At 42.7% G+C, this 25,461-nt stretch overlaps 1 protein-coding gene across 2 annotated transcripts in view; it reads right to left on the bottom strand.

Annotated features, from left to right (window-relative positions):
• Nucleotides 1-25,461, bottom strand: part of FAM149A (family with sequence similarity 149 member A) — a 77,463-nt gene that overhangs the window by 43,947 nt on the left and 8,055 nt on the right. For both annotated transcript variants that reach the window (XM_073578783.1, XM_073578775.1), the window contains exons 2-9: nucleotides 16,758-16,868; nucleotides 15,541-15,673; nucleotides 10,988-11,130; nucleotides 6,589-6,723; nucleotides 4,841-5,020; nucleotides 4,203-4,390; nucleotides 2,990-3,144; nucleotides 2,786-2,880 (exon numbers count right to left, since the gene is read on the bottom strand). In XM_073578783.1, coding sequence (XP_073434884.1) covers nucleotides 2,786-2,880; nucleotides 2,990-3,144; nucleotides 4,203-4,390; nucleotides 4,841-5,020; nucleotides 6,589-6,723; nucleotides 10,988-11,130; nucleotides 15,541-15,673; nucleotides 16,758-16,868 — 1,140 coding nt within the window. The remainder of the gene's footprint in view (nucleotides 1-2,785; nucleotides 2,881-2,989; nucleotides 3,145-4,202; nucleotides 4,391-4,840; nucleotides 5,021-6,588; nucleotides 6,724-10,987; nucleotides 11,131-15,540; nucleotides 15,674-16,757; nucleotides 16,869-25,461) is intronic.

Raw genomic sequence — 25,461 nt, 5'->3', positions numbered from 1 at the left:
CTGCTACTGCAGCGCGGCGTGGACACTGGCGCTAAACGACAAAGGCAAGGCGTAAGCGCAATGTTGGACGCTAGCAGCTGTGGGTCTTGCAGCAGAGGAGCGCTGGCGCTGATTCTAACTCAGTCCCTATCCACAAGCGTAATATAAGAGGGAAGGGGTTTCAAATGAGTCAGTCACCAGAATCATGCATCCGTCCTCATACACACAGCAGCAAGTAAGTCTATACTAGCGCATGGCGGAACAGCCATGCGCGCCTTTTATAGCAGCCGGGACCTTCTGCATGCTTCCAGATCTCTGAGATGGACCAATGAGAACTGGAGCGGGACCTGAGCACATGACTCCCGATATCCAATGGGAGATCGTCCCATGAGCATGCCCAGTAAGAGAACAGAAGGACTTAGCCTTCTGTGCAGAATGTGAGGATCTGGATCCCTGCTGAGTAAACGCAGAAATCCGACTCCTAACAAGGGAAGATGGTTAAAATTGATGGGAAGATGGATGGAGCCAAATACAAGACCATTCTTGAAGGAAACCTGTTGGAATCTGCAAAAGACCTGAGACTGGGACGGAGATTTGTCTTCCAACAAGACAGTGATCCCAAAACATAAAACAAAATCTACAATGGAATGGTTTACAAATAAGCGTATCCAGGTGTTAGAATGGCCAAAGCAAAGTCCAGACCTGAATCCAATCGAGAATCTGTGGAAAGAGCTGAAAACTGATGTTCACAAACAATCTCCATCAAACCTCACTGAGCTCGAGCTGTTTGCCAAGGAAAAATAGGCAAGAATTTCAGTCTCTCGATGTACAAAACTGATAGAGATATACCCCAAGCGACTTGCAGCTGTAATCGCAGCAAAAGGTGGCGCAACAAAGTATTAAGTTAAAGGGGCCGAATAATATTGCACGCCCCCCTTTTCAGTTTTTGACTTTCTACAAAAATTTAAAATAACCAATAAATTTTGTTCAACTTCAGAATTGTGTCCCACTTGTTGCTGATTCTTCACCAAAAATTTACATTTGGTAACTTTATGTTTGAAGCATGATATGTCGGTCAAGATTGAAAAGTTCCAAGGGGCCGAATACTTTCGCAAGGCACTGTATATGCTTTGTACAACATAGCTCTCTAATACATGCAAATACCAAGACTTCATTTAACAGGGAAATTACAGTGTACACTTTTCTTGTAAATGACTGGTAAGCAAAGTGTGACTGTTCTGGAGTATAGATCATGGTGGTCTTCATAAAGGCAATTTTTTTACAGCTATCGATAAGTTGCATACTCAGCATACATAATTATTTACAGTGCAACATTGTAGTTAAAGGAAGGTTTCTGCCCATTTTAGTGTAGGGATGCCTATAAAAGAAAAAAGACAAGTCATACTTACCACTGAGATCCTCCTCTGCTCCAGTGCTGCTGATCCAACAGTCTCCACCAGACTGGAAGTGACTACTAGAGTTGACCACTGAGGCTACGGACTGTGTGCAGGTGACTAGTGGTAGAGATGTCAACATCTCTGGTCCATCAGAGACTGTCAGAGCAGCAGGAGGACTACAGTGATAAGTAGGGCTTGTTTCTTCCTTTTAAAAATATGGTTACACTATAGTTATTTTATAAAAAAAAAAGTGGAAAAAAATTAAATGCACCAGAAACTGTGGTCTTTTTTGGAGACCTGGGCTGAGAGAGAGTTTGTTTCCTGAATGAGTTATACAATGAACTAGTGAAGCAGTGCAAGGTGTGCTATGATAATTTCCTGTTAGCCCCAGGTAGCTTGGCTGAGACAGTGGAGAAGATTACTGTTATTCTGCAACGTCCAAGCTCTGTGCCTCTTAGAAGGATAACTGTTATGACTGCCAAAGCACATTCACACAGGTAATGTAAAAATACCTGTTCATACTAGGAAAAAGCCCTAAGGAATAAAGAAATCACACACAGAAAACAACTGCAATCAACACAAACTACAGCTAAGTGAATGAATCCAACAAAGTCTATCACCAGCAAGAAACATCACTAGCGGTAGGTATTTAAAACTGCACATGAAAGGTGATAGGGTAGACAAACATCGTAAATGAATAACACCTGTTACCCAAAACCGACAGAAACAAAGATAACACAACTGAAACACCCAAAGAAAAGGTAAAGCTGCTGTGGCTCAGAAGAATGAGACACCAACCACAGAACCAAGTGCTCGAATCCAGAGACATGACAATAACCACTAACCTTCATGCTTCTAAGTAGTATAACCACCAAGCTCCATCCTTAGTAGTGTAACTCCCAAGCTCTATGTCTCTTATTAGTATAATGCCCAAGCTCTATGCCTCTTAGTATAACCACCAAGCTTTGTGCTTCAGATAAATGTAAGCGCCAAGACTGCCTCATAGATGCATATCCACTAGCCTTCATGCTTCTTAGCAGTAATACAACCACCAAGCTCCATCCTTCTTGGTAGTATACTCAAACTCTGGGCCTCTTAGTATAACTGCAAATGTAAGCTTCAAGCCCTTCCTAGGGCGCAACAGTGCCTCAATTTTTATATGTAACTAAACTATTAAGACTGTGCCTCACCGATAGACTATAACCACTAAAATTATTTTCCTTGACTTTAGGAAAACATAAGAGTCAAATGAGCACACACAAGTTCTGACCCACTGCCAAAATCTACTGACATTTTTTGATCCTGTGAGTTATCACGCAACAGAAGAATGCAGTTGGCAGACTCAGCCTAGCTATTCCAGTGTGTCTAACGTTTTCATGGTAATGTCCCAAGTAATGAAGCATACATACTGTGTCTTCTCTACTAGGCCAGCATGGCGGTGCTGAAGAGGTTTAGCTTGTATTGTCATCACTCCATTCAAGTCACTATTTAAGTTACGACTTGTCTACAAAACAGTAGGAAATGATCAAAACGATATTTGACATAGTATTAGATGCAATGACAGATAAAGATTGGGGCAGTTGGAGGAACCGCTGCGTTATCATAGATTGTACCTGTGATGAGAAAACATAAGCACCAAAGGAAATGCTCCGTGCCTCCGAGCCTCGTGATGGAGGAACACCTGCTGATCCTGATGTTATCCGTGGAAGCGGAAGCTGAAGGTAGTGGTTAGTAGAATTATGGATCTTTCCTGCTTTCTTTATTTCTACTGAAATTCGAGATTTCACATTGGTTACAATGAAAACTAAAATGTTTTTTCAACTATAGCCCTGTTAAAAGAATATGGCAATGCTGGACCTCCTGAAATCAAGGAATCCTGCCTGACAAATCCTGTGTTGCCGAACTGGTCCAAACATGCTGAAAATACTGTCTCATACATGGTAAGGCTAAAATGGCATCAATCTTACCCCTAAATAAGTAAGTTAAGGTTGGGTGAAATCATTGAGATTCTCAATGCTGCAAGAATAATGAGCTCAACAAGAAATATCCAACCTACAGGACATGGATGTGCTGTTTTTGTTTTTTTTTTATTTTTCCATTTTTTTACTGACATGTTTAATGCTTTACCATACTTAGAAATGGCTAAATAACGTGGAAAAAAATGTAAATTCCATTTTATCTGTCAACTAGAAGGAGATCAGCACTTACATTGGCTAATGATATGTATTACATTGACAATGACATTCTGCACACAGATACATTTTTACTGGACGTTATTACTGCTGCGTAAAAGACTAGATTAGAGGGGTTTCCAGGACAGACGTTTTTTTCTGCAGCTTGCCAAATCTTAACAGCGTGCAATATGCACAGTCAGGAGTTCGCTCTGTTTTCCTGCTGGAACGGCGGTCAGGTGCCAACTCTCTTTTCCTGCTTCTCTCAGTGTTCTATTATATCACATTGCACTCTTAGGAATTGGCAAGCTGCCTTCAGATTGACTGCAGAAAAAAATGCCTGGCCCAGAAAACTATAAGTAACTAAGCTTTATCCCAACCAAGCTGCTAAAGCCCTGCTATACTGTATGTAGACTGTGCATTAAATCTGGAGAAGAGAAAACCTGTGTTCCCTGTAGAAAATAACTTTTAATTTGTGTTCATGAACTCTGAGTTGTAGGTTTACTGTCCCCTATACTATCGTGGTACCTTCATCATATGCAAAACATAAGCACGAAAATATCAGAAGTGGGTACACAGTCGTCCCAACAAAACATGTGTTACAATCTGCACTCCAACAACAGAGTAATGTCCCATTCTGTCTTCATTCGTGTACCTGAGGCGACTTCCCATGTTTTAATGAGGAGCTCTTGCACTGATTCCACAATAGTCCTCCAAGTATCGTCAAAAACTTCTGCAGCAACAGTGTCCTTCATGCAGTCATTGGGGGAGACAGGAGGAATGCCCTGCTTAGTCCTCTTTTGATGAAGCTGCGTTTTCTTTTGATCCATGCCTTCATCATCACTAATGGTTGAAGAAGACTTAATTTTACAATCCTTAAACATCAATATTTTCATATGCAGATTAAGATTTAAAGATGAAGTTTATGTGTTGGCGGTTTAAAATGTCCATACATATTAGATGGCTGTCGGCAGAACGATGCTTTGGCCAACAGACACTTTGGCCGTCTATAAAGAGGACTCAGCTAAGCTCTCCTCTATAGGAGACATCTTTACGGTAGGCTTATTTCAAAGAGAAGAAAGTGGCTGACAGTCCGAAATTGGACACGTTATAGCGTCAGCGTAACCTGTTGATATAGACATGTTCATCTTACATTAGTCTAGTCTGTATGGTGGCCTTTAGCCGACTGTTATCAGCAATCTGAAGACTGTTCAATTTAAACTGATCTTTTATATGTACTGTTTGCTAATAGTCACAGTCTAACTGACTAATGTAAGAAAATGTGCTATTTACTGCTCTCTGCTGTCATAGGCAAGGTACTCCTCAATAGTGCCTTCCACATCGTAGATCTCTTCCTCCAGGAAGGAATAAACTGATGAATCAGAACCCAAAGAACTGGTGCTAGATGTGGACTCCTCAGTTCTTTGTAAAGGTGATACGGTAGGCACAAGTCGCGACCCAGATACACAGAGTCTGAAATAAATTAGATATCAGATTGAAGTGTTAATGCTTTCTCAATATAGTATAATAAAGCACAAATAAAGTACTGGTCACTGCGGGAAACTTAGAAATCATATGTTAAAGAGATATTCCTACCATTTACTGTACATTTCTAGCAAATCTACTGGATGTTCCATACATGAGTAAGGTTCTCAATTCCGGAACCCACACCTTTCGGCAGTTTTTTTCATGGACTATGTTTCTTTAAGCAATTGTGACCAACAAAATATATCTTGTACAATCCCTGAATCAATGGGAATCTCAAGGATCTGGCTCCTAATCTCAACTGACCAAAACACTAAAGTATAGGGAAGTTTCCCAAATACCAGAGCTGGAAAGGTAAAAAAAAAAAAAATTCTCTCTTTTTTAAGGGTCTAGCATTAAAGTGCAGAAGATTTTTGAAAAGGTTTAGCCACATTCTCATTACTACTTGTATTTTCAAAACAAATTGTCCATTGTCGTGAAAGTTCACAAATTCACATTACTCTGAAGCTGCAGTTGGCAGAGTAATAGAACTGTGCTCTTTTTATGACAAAACCAAGCAGTAAATGGCAGAAAAAAAGACCCATTACTTACCTGATGAATTTGCTACTCTTTTTATTTCTCTGCAGCAATCATATGCTGTCTATCTATGTGACCACTGCAGTCAATCAGTGGTTTCAGCAGTCTTGTTACCATCTACCTAAGCATCATCCCTGAGATCAGTGATTGGCACCAAGTGAAGGAAAGTAAAAAGAGACTGGTGGGGAGAATAAGAGTGATACCATTTGAGATTGGTGACTAATCAGGTAATGGTACTTTTTTTTATCCTGCGCCATTCGCTGCCTTTGGTTAATTTTTTGTTGATCTCTGTAAACCCTTTTATTAGAAGGAAAATCCATCATACATAATGTCATCAAAATGGAGAGAAGAGAACATCACAAATCTGGATCACTGGGGAGAGTCATGTGTTGGACAGTTAGACCATTAATGTAACCCTTCATCTTCCCCTGTGTCACTGCACGGCACATGCTGTCAGGTATCCCTGCACTTTACAAATGACCATTGGGGTCACCAGAATCAGGACACTCTGATCAGGAGGCTCTTACAAGTAAGGATTACCATAAGTAGTCAAGTCATTGAAATAAGAAAAGTTGCTTCATAAATTAAGAGCGATGTGCCTTCTACTCCTGGAGTAACTATTGAAGCAGAAGAACATAATAAAGATAAATCGTTAAAAACTGCTTTTATTAAGCTACTGTGCTGTGTGAGCGCAGGCATCTGTCTTTTCACGTCAATAAGCTGCCAGTATACTTGCGCCACATTTGTAAGGTACCAGGTAGTGCACTATATGACCCATCTACAGTATGTATCTATAACTCATATTTGATGCTTCATTGCAAGTGATCTGTCACCCCAGGCAGAATTATGGGGCCAGTTTGTTTTTCTCAAGGTCACACTCCTAACAGACAGAAGTATGAAGATTAATAAACAGTGTGTGAATGGACACCAGGAGAACAAGGGGAAGGAAGAGATGAAGAATGAAATATTGCTCTACTTACTGCCTCAAGGAGCTGGAGCTCTCAGTAATACTTTGCGAACCTCTAGGAAAACTTGAAGAAGAGGAACTTGACGTCCCACCCTGAAAATGCTGGAAACCTTCATCCTTTGGAAATATAAGTTGTTTTCCTAATATTCTAAAATACAGAAGAAAGAGAAAAGAAAAAAATTAGGATAAACTTATTCTTTATAGTTTTCAATATTACAAACAATTTAAATGAAAAATGTATCCAAAATAAGTAGAGATCATAATAAAAAACTGACAGACACACATGGTCAAAATTGTTGGCACCCCTCGTTTAATGACAGGAATACACTAGGACACTTTGAGCACTATTGCATTTTATTAATTTGTTTATCTGTTATATATATATTTTTTTTTGTAATTTATTTGAGGAGTGGTATATATAAATACACTATTCAATTTTCTACGTTGTTATGAGCTCTGTATAACAAAAATTACAGCTTTTTCATGAGAAAATAAATTTATCATCCTTATGGTTCATTTAAGTATCTATAGTGTAATTTAGCATTAGTGCTCCTATATTATGGATATAATGTCCTGACATTTTATAGATGCTTTCTAGTTCAGTTTGAACGTTAGGATTAATCCATTATTCACACATTGATTGGAAAATAACTGTTTTCATATACATTGAACCAGATAAGCACCAATTGTACCAGACAGTACTTTTCTGTACTAGTATTTATTTTTTCATGTTTTTTCTTTTTTTATTTACTTTGATGATTAGCTCATTAATTGGGTATTACTGATCTGGTTTTTCAGGTCCATTTGTGTGTCTACCCACTATATTATTAGAATCAATTTTTACCAATTGTTTGTCAATAATGCTAATAAAGATTGAAATTTAAATTTATTTGGCATACACTTCTTGTAATTTATAGGTTTAATGGTATTTTGGAAGTACCTTATGCAATTAGGTCACCCCTTTCTGGTTTTTGTGTTCCTGTACTGTGGCCTGTATAGAGGGCTACAGATACTCGCTGTGCTGTTTGGTGACATGGTGTGTATCACACTCAACATGGAGCAGAGGAAGTGAAGGAAAGTTTTCTCAGGAGATTAGAAAGAAAATTATAAATATGTTAAAAGGTAAAAGTTATAAGACCATCTCCAAGCAGCTTGGTGTTCCTGTGACTACAGTTGCACATATTATTCAGAAATTTAAGCTCCATGGAACTGTAGCCAACCTCCTTGGACGTGGCCGCAGGAGGAAAATTGAGGACAAATCAAAGAGACGGAAAATACGAATGGTAACAAAAGAGCTCAGAAAAACTTCTAAACAGATTAAAGGTGAACTTCAAGCTCAAGGAACATCAGTGCCAGGTAGCACTATCCGTTGTTGTATGAGCCAAAGTGGACTTCATGGGAGACGACCAAGAAGAACACCATTGTTGAAAAAAAATCATAAAAAGCCAGACTGCAATTTGCCAAACTACATGTTGACAAGCCACAAAGCGTCTGGAAGACTGTCCTATGGACAGATGAGACAAAAATGGAATTTTTGGGCAAGGCACATAAGCTCTATGTTCACAAATGGAAGAATGAAGCATATCAAGAAAAGAGCACAGTCCCTACTGTGAAACATGGAGGAGGCTCTGATATCGTCTGGGGTTGTTTTGCTGCATCTGGCACAGGGTGTCTAGAATCTGTGCAGGGTACAATGAAATCTCAAGACTATTAATGCATTCTACAGAAAAATGTGCTGCCCAGTGTCAGAAAGCTTAGTCTCAGTCACAGGTCATGGGTCTTGCAACAGGAAAATGACCCAAAACACACAGCTAAAAACACCCAAGAATGGCTAAGAGGAAAAAATCGCACTATTCTGAAGTGGCCTTCTATGAGGCCTGACCTGAATCCTATTGAGCATCTTTGGAAAGAGCTGAAACATGCCGTCTGGAAAAGGCAACCTTCAAACACGAGACAAGTGGAGCAGTTTGCTCTTGAGGAGTGGCCCAAAATACCTGTCGAGAGGTGCAGAAGTCTCACTGACAGTTACAGGAATTGTTTGATTGCAGTAATTGCCTCAAAAGGTTGTGCAACAGAATATTAAGTGAAGGCTACCATCATTTCTGTCCATGTCTATTTCATGAGCTTTATTTTTTTTTTTAATTCAGTGGAAACATGGTTGAAAAGCAATGTCTGACTTTCATTTGTTCATTTTCATAGAATTTTGATTTATTATTACTTTTGTCAGATTCAAGTTATTTCTGTGACCATTTTGGGTTTTTCTTTTATTAACGAGAGGTACCAACAATTTTGACCACGTGTGTATGTATCTACTGCATTGAGACAAATTGAGACTCTGTTAACACTTTGTTGAATGTTTGCCATAAATATGGGAGAGCTTATGTTGGGGAGGTGTGAACAGAGCTCTAACAGAAAATTTTGACAGTACTAATACTCTGGCACAGAGTCAGAGGAGTGATGGATAACAAATACATTCTATATTTCTGTTATTAAATGACTATTGTCAGGTAGGGTGACTGTAAATTTAAGAACATCTTAGGCCTTCTTTACACGTCCGATTTTTATGTCTGTATGCAGTCCGTTTTTTAAAAGCCGCAAATATGGACGCACACACACCCATTGTATTCCATGGTGATGTGCACGTCACGCTTCTCAAATGGACCATGTGTTCTTGTTAAAAACCCGCAAACATATACATTATTTTCATGCACCACAAACGTGTGTGTCGCACACGTGGACACTGATGACATCTGTGTATCATCAGTTTGAAATATACCAGAATGAAAAACTCCAGCGGCATGCTCCCACATCAGGGAAAAGCAATACAGTTGTCGTTGTTCCCAGGTGCTGGGTGCTGAATTAATTATTGTTGCCTGGTCCCTGTAATCAAAGAGAACAGGCGACGCTGATGAGACTTGTAGTCAGCACCCGACGCCTGGGATCAGCGCTACAAGTCTCATCATTGTCGCCTGGTCTCCCTGTGATCAGCGAGACCAGGATACGCTGATGAGACTTGTAGTCAGCACCCACTGTAAAGCGCGTATTAAATAAATAAATAAAAGAACGGCTTGGAATACCCCTTCATTTTCCTAACCAGCTGAGAGAAAGATGGCAGCTGGGGACTGAGGTTAATATTCTGGGAAGGAGCCAATAGCCATAAAGGTTCACAGGCTATCAATAACAGCTCACATCTGTTTGCTTAGCCTTTACTGATTATTATTGGAGAGGCCCCCAAAAAATGACGTGGGGACTCCAGTAAAATTACTAACCAGCAAAGGCTAAATAGACAGCTGCAGGATGATATTAATAGCCTATGAAGGGGTCATGAATATTGGTTCCCTCCCAAACTAAGAACATCAGCCCTCAGCCACCCTAGAAATGGTGCATTCAGATTTGGCGATTCTAATGGATGTGCCATTTCTAGGGTGGCTGAGGGTTGATGATCTTAGTCTGGCAGAGGGCCTTATATCCATGGCCCCCTCCAAAGCTATTAATATCAGCCTACAGCTGTCTTTTCAGCCTTCGCTGGTTAGTAAATATAGGGGTTATCCCATGTAATTGTTTTGCGGGGTCCCCCTATAATAACAAGTAAAGGCTAAGCAAACAGCTGTGAGCTGATATTAATAGCCTGAGAACCTATATGGCTACTGACCCACTCCCAGAACATTAACACCAGCCCCCAGCTGTTAGCTTTCCCTCAGCTGGTTATAAATATTAAGGGGAACCCCATGCCATTTTATTTATTTAAACAATAAATACAAGTAGAGAATAAAAATAAACATGCAGAGCAGTGATTAGAAATCACATTGACATATTTATTTCTATCTATCTCTCTATCTACTGTATCTGTCTACTGGATCTATCATGTTCCTCATCTCTATCTATCTCTATCTTTAAACAACTTTAATAGATAAAACTCTTTAATTTATATGCTGCATTTCATCCCATATGTGTCACACTGACAGCACATGGACACCTGGATGTCACATGGATGTCATACGGACACAGGCCACGGATCTGACCAGTACTGGTTTTGCCAATACAGGAATCACCAGGACAAGTGAGGGCAGCCTTATACAGTGAAAAATGAAAAAGACATAATGCAGCTAAAAGGGGTTTCAGATATATCGGTCACACAGCAGCCTAATACTAGCATCTTCTTATGTGACAGGAGACTTTGTGCCTCCTCAGGCACCAAGGTTAGAGGTGAGAGGTGAGTGGATAATAAACATATATAAAACACTTAACACAACAACATACAAAGTGTCTCACAATGAAAGAGCTCATAACCACATGCAACCCAAAAAGGAACCAGATAACAGGAGATGCCTATTATATGTAGTGACCATTGTAACAAAGAAAGAAACAACATTTAGCTCAAGACCCGGCACGATGTTATTAGAGCATGTTACCTAAGATGAAGAGACCTCTTGGTCCAGTCTTTGCATTCTGCTTGTAAATTCTTGTTTTGAGAAGTGACGTTGCCTTCAAAAAGCATCTCATCCACATCCCAGAATAACTGGTGCACTCTCTGCGCGTTGGCTTTATCAAACTCCTGCCAGATGTAGTTACAATGGGAAAATGTTTACAGACATCACCACCAGACACGTGTGAATGGCATCTTGTGTGGAAGAGAAATGTCTCGCTTTGTTATTCTACTTCACAACGAAGAGCGGAGTCAATTATCTTATCATCGTTTATAGCTTGTATGCAGCAATGTATTCATATTATTAACTATGCATTTTAATTACTTTATTAATTGTCAGTTCTATCCATATAATATATCTACAATCTCAAGGTCTTCTTCATTTCAGCTACTCATAATTTCAGCCCGTGTAAGACAGTCATATTGATATATACTGCCAAAGAAAATAACGCCTTATGGTACAATATAATTCAAACATATAGTGGCCAAATACTGTATGATTGCAATTCAGCTTCCAAACAATACAACCAGAAATCGCTAAATAAGACTTGGGTGGTTTCAGCTTTCTCTCAGGGTTCAAGGTTTCCTAGAAAATAGATGACTTAGTTTGCCTAGTCTACCTCCCCATAAGAGCGGCACTGTCTGAAGACAAGTATTCATGTCCAAGAATGGATACCTAATCTAATGCAATGGCCTGCACATGGGGAAGCGGCAAGGCAAATCAGAAGAACTATACTACATCTCTAATTGGAGGTACTTGCAACTATTATTATTATTATATCTATAACATATTGGGATAGGATCTTGGAGATGGGACTACCCCTTTAAGTCTTCATAATGTCAATTTCTGCTATGGATTTCTCTTTCAATACACTGGGGTGAAGTCCAGAGCAAATCCACATCACATTCATACTGATTTAGCTAAGGATTTGACACATATTTGCAGTAAAATACACTGCCAGTTTGTGTCGGGCAAAACTGTGGCAGACAAATTTGCCCTAGGATCAGCTTCCCAAAAGAGTTATAGTGGCTCAGTGGTTAGCACTGTAGCCTTGCAGCATCGGGTTCTTGGCTTCAATGCCCATCAAGGAAAACATCTGGAAAGAGTTTGTATGTTGGCGTGGGTTTCCACCAGGCACTCCGGTTTCCTCCCATATTCCGAAGACATACTGATAGGGAATTGAGCCCCAGTAGGATAATCATATAAATATCACTGTAATATTGTGGTGCTATATAAACGAGCACAATAAAACAATAAAGACAGCCTGTGCACACATAGCTTTTTTTTCTACACCGATTTGTCATAACACCTGAAGGGTTTTCTGGCTCCAACAAAATGAATGAGATTCCTAATTGTCTCATGCACATGATGCTTATTTTTCCGTGCAGATTTGGGGCAGATATAAATGTAAAATGCACCTATTTTCGGTAGCATTTTTCCTGCCAAGAGATGGTGCAGAAATGTCAGAATCAAATACTTAACGTGTGCACATATCCTAAACAGAATATGAAACAACCTGAACCCACAGTGTAAATCCCCCGACAATCAGCGCTGCTGAGACCCTTTTTATCACTAGTGTGCAACATTAGGGGAGGACAAATACAGACTAATGTTCTAGTACAAAGCCTCATCAGCCACATCACCAAGCAAAACGCTAAAGGGCAGAACACATTCCGTTTAGAATATTAATCAGCTGATTTACGACAGCTATTTACACACAATTAAACACAAATTATGGTTTGTGTCACATAAAGTGGCACGGGGTAATAGTAAGGCTGGTTTCACATTAGCGCATTTTCAGCGCGCGCACGGCCGGGGGTAGCTCCGCCCCCGATCCGGCTCTCTGCCCGGCGTGCCCGCCCCTTGCTTGTAGCGCCGCCTACTAGCGGACAGCGGCGCCTGCGATCGGCGCACCCTATCTTTAGCATAGGGTGCGCAGATCGTGCGCAGGCCGTGCGCTAGTTGCGCTTTGACCTGTGCTGCGCACTTTTGACGGTGCGCCGTGCGCGCCAAAATCAAACTTTTCGGATTTTGGCGCGCACGGCGCACCGTCAAAAGTGCGCAGCACAGGTCAAAGCGCAACTAGCGCACGGCTTGCGCACGATCTGCGCACCCTATGCTAAAGATAGGGTGCGCCGATCGCAGGCGCCGCTGTCCGCTAGTAGGCGGCGCTACAAGCAAGGGGCGGGCACGCCGGGCAGAGAGCCGGATCGGGGGCGGAGCTACCCCCGGCCGTGCGCGCGCTGAAAATGCGCTAATGTGAAACCAGCCTTATTCACTAGATGGTGGCCCGATTCTAAAGCATCAGGTATTCTAGAATATGTATGTAGTTTATTTAAAGGGAATCTATCACCCCATTTTTACCCCATAAGCTGGGGCTTCCGCCAGCAGGGGCTTATCTACAGCATTCTGTAATGCTGTAGATAAGCCCCCGATGAAACCTGAAAAATAAGAAAAACACATTAGATTATACTCACTTGGGGGCAGGGGCGGGGGGTGTCACGGTCCGGCGCTTCCCATCTTCATATGATGATGTCCTCCTCCTTGCTTCTCCCTTGGCTCCTGCGCACGCGTACTTTATCTGCCCTGTTGAGGGCAGAGTAAAGTACTGCAGTGCGCAGGCACCAGGAAAGGCCAGAGAGGTCCGGCGCCTGCACACTGCAGTTCTCTGCTCTGCCCTCAACACGGCCGATAAAGTACGCATGCGCAGGAGCCGAGGGAGAAGCAAGGAGGAGGACATCATCGTATGAAGATTGGAGGCGTCGGACGGGACGGCAACACTCATCGGACCGGACCAAACGCCAGGGTGAGTATAATCTAACTCTTTTTTCTTATCTTTCAGGTTACATTGGGGGCTTATCTACAGCATTACAGAATGCTGTAGATAAGCCCCTGATGGCGGTGGCTGCAGCTGATAGGCCAAAAATGAGGTGACAGATCCCCTTTAAATTCCACGCCAATATCGCTGATTGTGGCAAATCCGTGCGGCAGGAGATGACCCGCCGCAGATCTCCCAATGGTAGCGGTGGCGTGTGTTGTTCGAATTCCGCACCAATTCACGGCCGACCTGCGCCTGTCGGTGATTGGTCGCCCCCGGCCGGCCGCGACCAATCAGCGATGCGGGCTTTCCGTTACTAACAGACAGACAGAATTAGACGATTATATAGTAGATGCTAAGTAGCAAAAAGGGGAGCAGCATCCGTTCCAGGTGAAGAAATAGCTTTATTTGCCAATCAGAGATACAACGTTTCTACCAAAAAGGTCTTAATCATGCTATTTTTTCACCCGGAACGGATGCTGCTCCCCTTTTTGCTACTTGGTTGCCTTTTGATCCTATTGGGTCCTGGGATCTTTGGAGCATGCATTCCATCAAGTTCGTGTGCTGTTGGCTGTTTCTTTTTTTTATATAGCAGATGCTGTCACGCTCCGGTCAGGAGAGCTGCATCCAGTACGTGAATAGCGGTCCAATCTTGGACCGATCTGTATGGACATCTATATGAGTCTTTACTAAACACCTAAATGTGAAATTGCTGTATATAAGCCGATTGGTGATCATTTAATCCACATTTCAATGCACACAGAATGATCATTAATACAGTTGTACTGTGCACTTATAATATGTTATTGGCAGCATATCACCCTTTAACATAGGAAGATGTGCAGGCGATAATCATTAATATGCTGGCATAAAATCATTGCCTTGGACGATCTAGCATTTTGCTTGTTTGCCTGGCGATTACCATCTTGTTTAGACAAGCAGATCATTGACTCATCTAAATAGGACATTAGTCTGTTGATGCTACCATCGCAATACAATATCAATATTTGCATTAGTCTCTCTTTAGGGAAATAAGGAAAGTAGAGAACCAAAAATAATGAATCATTTGAAAGTGGTGTTTCAGTCCCTTGGCTATGCCATCACTTTATAATTGGTAGTGCTCCTTCCTCTGGGACTCTTCAGCATTCGTGGAAATGAAGAGGCCACACAGATGATTCAGAGCCACAGCCCGTTCAATCTTTTCCTGCTCAGTGGTGCCCAAGACACTGGTCGTGCTGGGAACCACAGGGCAGCTCTTTCCAGCTGATTGGGATCTGTATAACCCGGTGGTCAGAGGTGCCACGGTGCAGGAAATAACAGGTGAATCCCACATTAATCATAAAATGATACCATAAACTGATAGATTTTCCCATCTCTTACGTTTATGGCATATGCACTGATTACAGGGCACACTTGGTAATTTTGTGAACTCAAATACAAGGGAAAAGAGAGGACCCATCAGGATCGCATTCTCCAGACATGGGCCCCATATGTATCATACATATCTGATAAATATGCCATAAATGTACTTTTAAAACAATGTAGATCAATATGCTTGACAGGGTCATTCACATAAGAACTGTAAGAAATGTTTTCCTGTGGTTCTCCCATAAAGACCTATAGCATCAGGCATTAAGAGCTGTTTGCACTCGAGTTTCAGGGAGGGGGTGGGGAGGATATTGATTGAGAAACTAACGGTCGGTAATGAGAAGGATCATACATCATCTCTCCAGGAGTAGACCGAGCTCCTTTCTGTGGACAGTCCAGTAGTATAGCTTTGTATTCCTGACCAGGACTGATTTAAGTCTGTCGGAGTAGTTTGTCCACTGGACGACAACGACGAGACTGATTCACTGTGGAAACATAAAAAAAGTAAAAATATTGCAGCCTGGATATCGGCCAGTATACTCATTGTGAAAGGTTCACAGCAGAATGATACCAAAGATACGGCAGGAGAAGCTATCAGCACCACTATCATGGACTGCTTATCAATGGCGCCAGTACTAATAACAACATCCACGTTTACCAGTCTGGCCACATGACGGGCCAAACATCACACAATCTGATCTGACTTGTGTTTTAATACAGATTCATTCTATATAAATAGGTGAAGCCATGTAAAGAAATAATTAAGGATTTGTAGTGTAGCGGTAGCACACTGTGCAGTGATGAGGCAGTGACCCAGCAAAGTTCAAAGCAAAATGTGTTTAATTGTACACGCAGTGTACAGCATACTGTATCCTCCGGGACGCAGACGGGAAGCAAGACAGTTCATAAATGTGTCTGGTTGCTGAGGGCAACTGCACCACCGTATCACGCTGCAGGGTGCCAGGAGTTCGCTCACTGTTGGTTCTGTGCTACCTCACACAGACGGAGTTTGTGCGGAGCCGACTGCTCCACAGGTTGCAAAATCCAAACAGACACACCCAAACCCTTTCTGCAGGGTTTTTTCCTCTAAACTGGAATCTGTAGCCATGGGCCACATGCAAGATCCGGCCTGGAGAAAACGGATCAGGCCCAGTACCTTCCTGCAGTCCATTTCAAAACTAAAAGCCCATACCAGGTTTTCCTGAACAATTCCTTGGCCAAATGACTTGACCAGGCTCATGCTTACTTTTATTATGCCTTGTGACTCACAGGTGTCCTGCTGTGAGCACAAGGCACTCCAGTGGATCTAATAGGCTTCTGAGCGCATCGTGGGGGACGCATAGTGACCCTCACAAATAACACCAGTCGCTGCCTCACAATGTGTAGTTTTGCCACTTTAAAGGGACATGTCTTTTAGGAACATTGCTAGTACTGCATGTGAGCATTAGTATCTTCTACATATCACTCTCAATGTTTAAATTTTAATTTTCTTTAATAGAATTGTTCTAATATTTATTATCACAACTCACTTGATATCTAAAAACAAGAAAAATAAAGCCTATACTGTACCAGGTGAGGTTATGGATGGCTTCCTGTACAGGCCGAGTAAAATGTACCGGTAGAGGATCACCTCCTTTGTCTGATAGCCGACGGTCTGTGTTTCCTCGTGACAATCCCCTTCTGAAAAAGAGAAGACAAGATAAAGGTGGGCTCCTAAGAAATATGTTGCTCATAAACTATATATTCCCATTAATTGTAAAGCAACCCACGTCATTATTTGTCCTTCACGGTAACATTGCCGGTGATTCGGATTACTGCTGGAAACTATCATGCGTGAACACTGCCAAGGCAATTCTGGCAGCACAGATTATTTTCAGTTTCCACATGTATAATCAAAAATACTTCAATTTTACAGCTTTTAGCATAACATTAAGGATAACTACTTTTTGGCCTGGGAAACAGTCATTTACTCCAAGTAAACAGCAGCGCTGAATACTTCGGTTCAATCATTAACATTACTAGAAGCTTATCAATTCAGCCAGAATAGGAATTATTAACTGCTTACAGCTGCTGTGTCCTTCAAAAATTTAACAAAATGATTGTTCAAAGTCCTTTCAACCTACTATGTATAATATCCTGAATGGTAATGTTGGCAGGGGTCAGGTGGACATACCATCTGTGCAAGCAGCTGCAAAGGGGCACAAGAACTAATGGAGCCCACTTTTACCACTAAAGCAGGTGTAATTGTGTAATATGGTGACTTATTGTACTGCATAGAGCCCATTCATTGTTCTTTAACAGGGGCCCTCTTCTGACTGTGTCCGCCCTTGCCTGTGGTTAATGCGAGCCATAAATGTAATGATATCCAGAGCATATATGATTTCAGTAAACAAGTATTATTCTTTGTATAGTGAAAAGATAATACATTTCTCTATATTCTTACCTTATCAATGCCTTACAGTCTGCAAGGTCTCTGCATTGCAGTAATTCAGTCGTAACTTTCCGTTTTTATTTCCATTAAATGAAATACGCAGCATAGTGTGATGGTGAAGGTGCAAAATTTCTGTCAAATGAACTTACGCTCAGACTTCTCCCACTGTGAGGGGCGAAGTTAATGTCTAGTTTTCCCGGTGGCTGGCGAGCACTTTTTTTTATCATCTCAGTCACTTTCCATGCAGAGCACAGCAGTCGAGATGACTTTGTCATTGACTATTGTGCCCTGCACATATGGCGAAGAAGAAGACAGTATCATGAAGTATTAGATGTGCGCACGCTGTTCACATTCAATACTTCATTTAACTGAGCTCTGTCACTTTGGACGCAGCCTGTGCAGAGAACAGCAGCCAATGACAACATTATCTTAGCTGATGCGCTTTGCAAAGGACCAATATTACAATCTGGGTAGGGGGAGGTTATTGAGGTTCCTTCAGGACCATATTAGAAGACTACAATTTGGGGAAGAAGTCGGCGTGTTTTGGCCGGGGTCTACACAGAGCCACACCATGCAGGAAGGTCCATGAGTTAGGAGACGCAATACCCACACAACACCACTGGATGATAGTCTCTACTGGTTATGTGATGGATACACGTGTCTGACTTCTCATAGTGCAATATCAGAGATGAGGTCCTGTTCACGACACGTCTTTGCATCCAGCCGAAAGGCACTAATTTTCTTTTTGGACAAATTAATTTATAAAACAAATTTATATTCATAAAACGGAACGCAGCAGAACACCAAAACCAACGCGGCTCCTTTATCTGTACTGCTGAACGAAATCCTGCATGTTCTTTGAACAACAGATGTCAACAGAAACAATATAAATACTGTCCCATTCTCCTTTTTCTCGACATAAGACACACTACCTTTCAGAGGGATGCAAAAACATGGTGTAACCCTAGACCTAACAGAGCCTTGATCATAACTGTCCACTGATTATCTGATCCAAGATGAACTTCTATCCCCTGGGAGCACACAACTTAGGCCTTTTCACACAGTCAGCATTTGGTCAGAATTTTACATCAGAATTTGTAAGCCAAAACCAGGAGTGGGTGATAAATACAGAAGAGGTGACGTGTTTCTATTATACTTTTCCTATGATTGTTCCCCTCCTGGTTTTGGCTTTGAAATACTGATGTAAAATACTGACCAAATACTGAACGTGTGAACGTGGTCCAAGGCTATGTACACACGTTGCAGATCCGCAGGGTTTTTTCTGCACGGAATTGCACAAAACCGCAAAGGATTGCTCAAGCAATGATAATCAATGGGAATCCAGAATTGGTGTGCACATGCTGCGGAAAATTCCATCCTGATTCCCAGCGTTTTATTTTCGGTAGCATGTCAATTCTTTTCGCGGATCTGCAGCATTTCTGCACCCATTGAGTTCCATTGAGTCAGTCAAATCCGCAGCCAAACCGCAGGTGTAAAAAGGTTTGCGGATTTGCGTGCCAAAAACGCTGCAGAAAGGAAATTATGTCAGAAGGAGAAAGAGTGTGTGGGCGAAGAATATGTGTGTGGGCGGAGACTATGTGCGAGTGGAGATTATGTGCGTGGCTGTCTGCGGGTGTCTGTGTGTGCATCTGTCTGCGGGTGTCTGCGTCTGTCTACAGGTTTTGTGTGTGTGTCTGCGGGGGTGTGTGTGCACCCAGGCATCGTCTGATGGGACTACTACTCCCATCTGGCTATGTCTGCTGTCACATAACAGTGACAGCATGAGCCGATGATGGGGGAGTAGTACCATCATCCGGCACCTGTGTTCAATTGTAAAAAAAAAAAAAAAAACATTTACATAATTACATACAATACATATACTCACCAAACAACTAATCCCTGACGCCCTTGTCTCCTGCAACAAAAATAAAATAAAACAACATATACTCCCTGTCTGCCGTAGTCCATTTAATAACGAGTGTCCCCTCCAGTGTATCACGGCGCCGCCGTGAGAGTTCACTGGTGTACATCAGCTGATCAGCTCCGGTGCTCTCACTTACGGCACCGCTGCGTGAGAAAATTCTCATGCAGAGGTGCCGTGAGAGCACGAACTCCGGTGAACTTTCAGTGATACACTGACAGGAGGTAGTCGCTCCCGCAGTGTATCACTGGAGGCCGGGTAGAGCAGTCACATCTCCTGGTGCGACTGTTCTACACGTGAGATGGTCGTGCGACACTCGGTAAATGGACTACGTTGGACAGGGAGTATTATATGTTGGTTTATTATTTTATTTTTGTTGCATGAGATTGAGGGCTTCGGTGGAATTAGGCGTTCATTAAGTATGATGAATTAAGATTCAATAAAGGAGTTTGTGTGATTATTTCAAATACAGGACTTTATTCTGGCTGTCTTTATTTACCATATAACTGTAGGATTAGTAATGGATATGTGTCTTATAGATGCCTCTCTTTTACTAAGCCGTGAGCTTGACATCACCTGACAATACAAAGGTGACATCAACCCCACAAATATAACCCGACTTGCCACCGCTACCGGATAAGTGGGAAGAGCGAGGCTAAATGCCAGAATTGGCGCATCTATAAGATGTGCCATTTCTGGGATGGCTGAAAGCTGCTGTTTTTAGCCTTGGGGGGTACCAATATCCATGGCCCCTTCGCAGGCTATTAATATCAGCCCACAGCTGTCTGCCTAGCCTTTGCTGGTTTGATTTTATAGGCAGACACCATGTCAATTTTTTTCTGGGGTTCACCTGTAAACTAGCCAGTAAAGGTGTGTGCACATGTAAGTTTTTTTTGTGTTTTTTAAGCGTTTTTACCTGCAAAAACACTTAAAAACTGCTTACAACAAGTATCCCATTCATTTTAATGAATTCTGCACTTCTTGTGCATATTGATGCGTTTTTTTCCGCTAAAAAACGCATCGCGGTAAAAAACGCAGCGTGCTCATTAATTTTGCGGAAAAATCCGCATTTCTAACTATATTCTATGAGACTGGGGATGCTCCGGAAAAAAAACGCATAAAAAACGCGCAAAAATCGGGCAAAAAAACCCGCAGAAAAAAACGCGTGTTTCCTGGGATGGAGTCCGGTTTTTAGTCAGGAATTTTCTGCATACATGGGTACATAGCCTAAAGGCTAAGCAAACAGTTGTGAGCTGATATTAATAGCCTGGGAACCTTTATGGCTATTGGCTCCTTCCCAGAATATTAACATCATCCCCGGATTTCCCTCTGCTGGTTATTAAAATTATGCGGGAACCCACACTTTTTTAAAAATTTTTTGAAAAATAAACAGATATTGCATTTCACGCAGATTTCCGACAATTGCTTTTGTGTTACAGCATACGTAGGTTAATTATGCTAATGCTCCTACATAGGCTGGTTGTGTGTGTGTGTCTTTATTTAATATTAATGAGGGTATCTGGCTGAAGAAGTTGAACAAGGAAATTACATCACAATTTTTTTTTTTTTTATAATATATCTTTATTTAGCTCTATGGATTTACAAAAACGCAAGAAAATCCGCATGAAAATCCACATCAAAAACGCATCAAATCCGCATAAAAACCACGCGGATTTTCAACTGCATTTTCTGCCAAGAGAGGCAAAAGCCGCACAGAATTTTACACAAGCAAATCCGCAACGTGCGCACATAGCCTTAGGTGATTATTCTAACCCAACCCATAAGGCTATGTGCACACGTTGTTGGAAGTGCTGCGGATTTTTCCGCGCGGATTTTGAAAATTGCGCAGGTAAATCCGCAGGTCAAAATAATTGTGGTTTAGCTGCGGATTAGCCTGCGGTTTCACACATCACAATGGTGAAGGTGTGAAACTGCAGCGGAATCCGCAAAAAGAATTGACATGCTGCGGATTGTAACCCGCAGCAAATCCGCGCGTAAAAATCTGCAGCATGTGCACAGCGTTTTTGGTTTTACCATTGCAAAGAATGGTACTGTACAATGCAGCAGAAACTGCTGCGGACCCGCAGGGCCAGAAACGCTGCGGATCCGCAGCAGAATCCGAACCGTGTGCACATACCCCAAGTATCTATTCACTGAGGGCCAAATCGATCATTAGAACATGGGTTCTGTGTCCCACAACAGAATAGCTTGGTGGTCACACCCCATGTACTGTTACATTAGGGTAACCCTAACCCTAATTAGGGACAATTATGCCATGTACATGGGAAGTCCCTCAAAGTTCCCACAAATTGACACTGTTGGCAATTATGGCTTCTGTTAAATTCTTCAGCTCTGACTCATCATTTGTGGGGTTTTTAAAGTTATCATTTTTTTTTGTCTTGAAGTATTCGCTGATATTTATTGTGCTGAAATCATCAACATTGCGCATACTGTTCATGAATTAGCCACAAAGTCAAAAAAGGGCTTTGTTCCTCTATTAACTCTTTTTTCCAACTTTTTTTAGTAAAAAATTGTATATTTTTAAAATGAAGAAAAAGATGTGACTGTTTGATAAATGTTCCTACAAGTAAAGTTGTGCCAAACGGATGAATCAGGTGAAAACATTTGCAATCAATATTCCACCCATAAAGTGCGAAAAAAGACAGGCGAGAACATAAAATAGACTTCAAACTAGGTGCAAGCAAAACAAAGAAAAGTACCAAAAAAATAGACACAAAAAACAGCCACAAACACAGTGATGAATAAGGGCAATTGTTTTTTACACTGGCAGAGAAAGCTAAAATCTGAAAACTATCTCCACCAGTCCTATGGACAGTTAGTGGAATATAGAAAGATTCTCTTCTCACAAATCAGCAGAACACAAGGGATAAGGCTGATACACTAGGTCCTTTCCGTGCTTAAGGGGAACCTGTCACCATGAAAATGCCGTTTAATCTGCAGGCATCATGTCATAGAGCATAGAGGAGCTGAGCAGACTGATATATAGTTTTATGAGAAAAGATCCAGTATAACCTGTGTTTTGACCATCTAAACCTCTGCTCTTTCTGGGACTTTCAGTCCAGAGGCCGGTCCTATCAGTGACAAAGGTCGGCGTCACACTAGCGAATAAATCGGACGAATGCAATGCGATTAAAAAAAATGGCATTGCATTCGTCCCAATGTTATTCTATGTTGTAGCTCCCATCATCCGATTTTTTGTCGGATCTTTTCCTCGGACCGAGACAATCGCAGCATGCTGCGATTGTCACTGATTTTCGGATCGGAATCGCCAATGCAAGCTCTATGGGTGCTATAAAAAAATCGGATTACAAACGGACCACACGTGTGACTTGCTATAAAATCGCAATACTTCTCCAGGTCACAGAATATAGCATCAGGCATTGGCAGGAAGCTTTGGCATGCAAATTTCACTTGCACCATAAAAAAAACAGGAAGAACGCTTCCACGGAGTCCTCCATCATGTCCACGCAAGTGAATGTAGAAATGCTGATAGTTCTGGTCCAGGAGAGGCCCGAACTATGGGACCAGAGAGATAACCACTATGCTGACCGGGCACGCAAGGAGGCAGCGTGGAGAAGAATATGTTCCCAGATGTTCTGTGGTTATGCGGCCAGACCTCGGGAGGAGCAGGAGCAAATTAGTAAGTTAAATATACCCCCAAAAATTCAATTGCACTGTAAAAATGTGGCCACATAATTAAAAAGGCAAATGTAATATGCTCAATGTAAGTTACAATATGTGGCCTCCTTGGCCAAATGTTGCCGAGATTTGAATCTCGTCCCCCGAGATCTCGGCACGAGATGTGAAGCTGCGCATGCGCCGTCCCCGGACCAGCGGCCATCTTGCCGGCGTCCATGCTCCCGGAGTCCACCGCAACATGGCGGCGCCCAGCAAGGGGTGTGCGGGGGCCTCCGGGCTGCGAAGAAACTCCAGCGGAGCCGCCGACCCCTGCACCGGAGCACAGCCCGCTGCCACCACCGCACCGCAGAGCGCCGCCCGCTGCCGCCACCACAGAGCCCACCTGCCCCAGCACAGCTGCCCCTGCCCCAGCACAGCTGCCCCTGCCCCAGCACAGCTGCCCTTGCCCCAGCCCACCTGCCCCAGCACAGCTGCCCCTGCCCCAGCACAGCTGCCCCTGCCACAGCTGCCCCAGCACAGCTGCCCCTACCCCAGCACAGCCCACCCACCCCAGCCCCAGCGCAGCTGCCCCAGCACAGAGCCGCCGCCACCGCACGAGCCTGGACCACTGAATGACCCCTGTGACTACTTCTCCACCTGTGCCAGATCCCTCCCCAGGTAAGCTGAATTCGGACTGTAAGACAGACCCCCATTTGACACATTATTATTTTTTTTCCCTATTTTCCTTCTGAAAATAGGGGTGCGTCTTATGGTCCGGTGCGTCTTATAGTCCGGAAAAATACGGTACACATCCCTGACTGGTGGCCCCATTAATATTTTCGGACAAATATTGCAATCCTTAGCTAATTTTTCTTCCACCAAATGCAGTGCTCTCCTTGTTTTTTGGTCCATATCTTAGACAGTATATATTTTTTTGTTTTAATTCCAAAAATAAAAGATGTTCGCATCCATACATCATTACCTCATGTTTTTCTACATTTTGGTTTAAAGTAGGTTGGTTAGAAGGTTCTTTGTAGTAGGCCTGAACCCGTTACTCATTTTTGGAGTATTGGTGTAGAGCCATCAGAAATCGAATTCATATAATTTTAAATATGGTTGCCTAAGCATATTTAAACCATTGATAACATAGCCATATGTGTGGTCTTATTAAATCCTGTGTTTTGTTTTACATTGTAGTGACTGATGTGACGAGGCGTTGGCGCAGCTGTAGGGACACATATAGGAGGGAGAGACAGCTGAGGACCCGTAGTAGAGCAGCCGGAACCACGAAGAGGAAAAACCTCTACTTCGACCGCCTAGATTTCCTTGCTCCTGTGATGGATCTGAGACTGTAAGTGCAGGGTTAAATTTTGGAATTTGTGTTTTTTCAATGCAAAATATTAATGTTTTTTTTTTATTTTTAACATTGTAGCACTGAGTCAAACGTTACAGAGAGGGAGACGGGTTCAGACTCTGAGGTCGTGATAGATCCAGTGTCTGATGTTGCTGCAGGGTCAGGCCCATCTGCAGAACTTCCCAGAGCCACATCCCCACCACAATGATCACCACCACCAGAATCTGGTAGCCAGGCAGCACAACATGACGACCAGGGCAATAGTGGCAGCCCCACCATGCCACTGGATACCTCTCCACAGCCTTCTGCCCTGCCACGACGAGGCCGGCGCAGGAGAGAAGGAGCAGCTTTGGGAACAAGGAGGCAGGTTGACTGAGGTGTCTTGGACTACTTGTCCACAGCTGCTCATGATGATGGGGAGGAGGCTTATGGGTGCAGTCTGGCACAGTACTTGAGGGCAATTCCCCATGGGTACAGGCTGCGTACCAGAGGAGCTCTACAAATAGTTCTGGATGCCAGCACACCACCCAATAATCCTCGCACTGTGTTTCAATTTTTGGAATGGTGGCAGCTGTCGGAGGAAAATCAAATAGATAGGCTAGTTGGACTTGAAGTGGCAAGTCAACCATCCTTGGAACCTCTTCCTCCTCCTCCTGCGCCACGGGTGCCAACACCTCCACCACGGGTGCCTCCGCCTCAGCCTGCACACATCCAGAATGTGGCTCCACAGGTCCAATGTATGGGCCAGAGCGCACATGCACAATATGGCCACTTTAACTTACCCAATGTTGGAGGGTGGCCCCAACTTGGGTATGTTAGACATGGCAATATTGGGGGATATGGGCAATTTGGGCAGCCCTACCATCAGGACTACCCCTAGCAATTTCCTAATTACCCCTACCCAAACCCCCAAATTGATCCTGCCAGG

Source organism: Dendrobates tinctorius, unplaced genomic scaffold, assembly GCF_039654945.1.
Source record: "Dendrobates tinctorius isolate UK_male_01 unplaced genomic scaffold, ASM3965494v1 ptg000008l, whole genome shotgun sequence".
Lineage (NCBI taxonomy): Eukaryota > Metazoa > Chordata > Amphibia > Anura > Dendrobatidae > Dendrobates > Dendrobates tinctorius.
The sequence above is the reverse complement of the archived record's forward strand: the minus strand, read 5'-3'. Positions and strand labels throughout refer to the sequence as shown.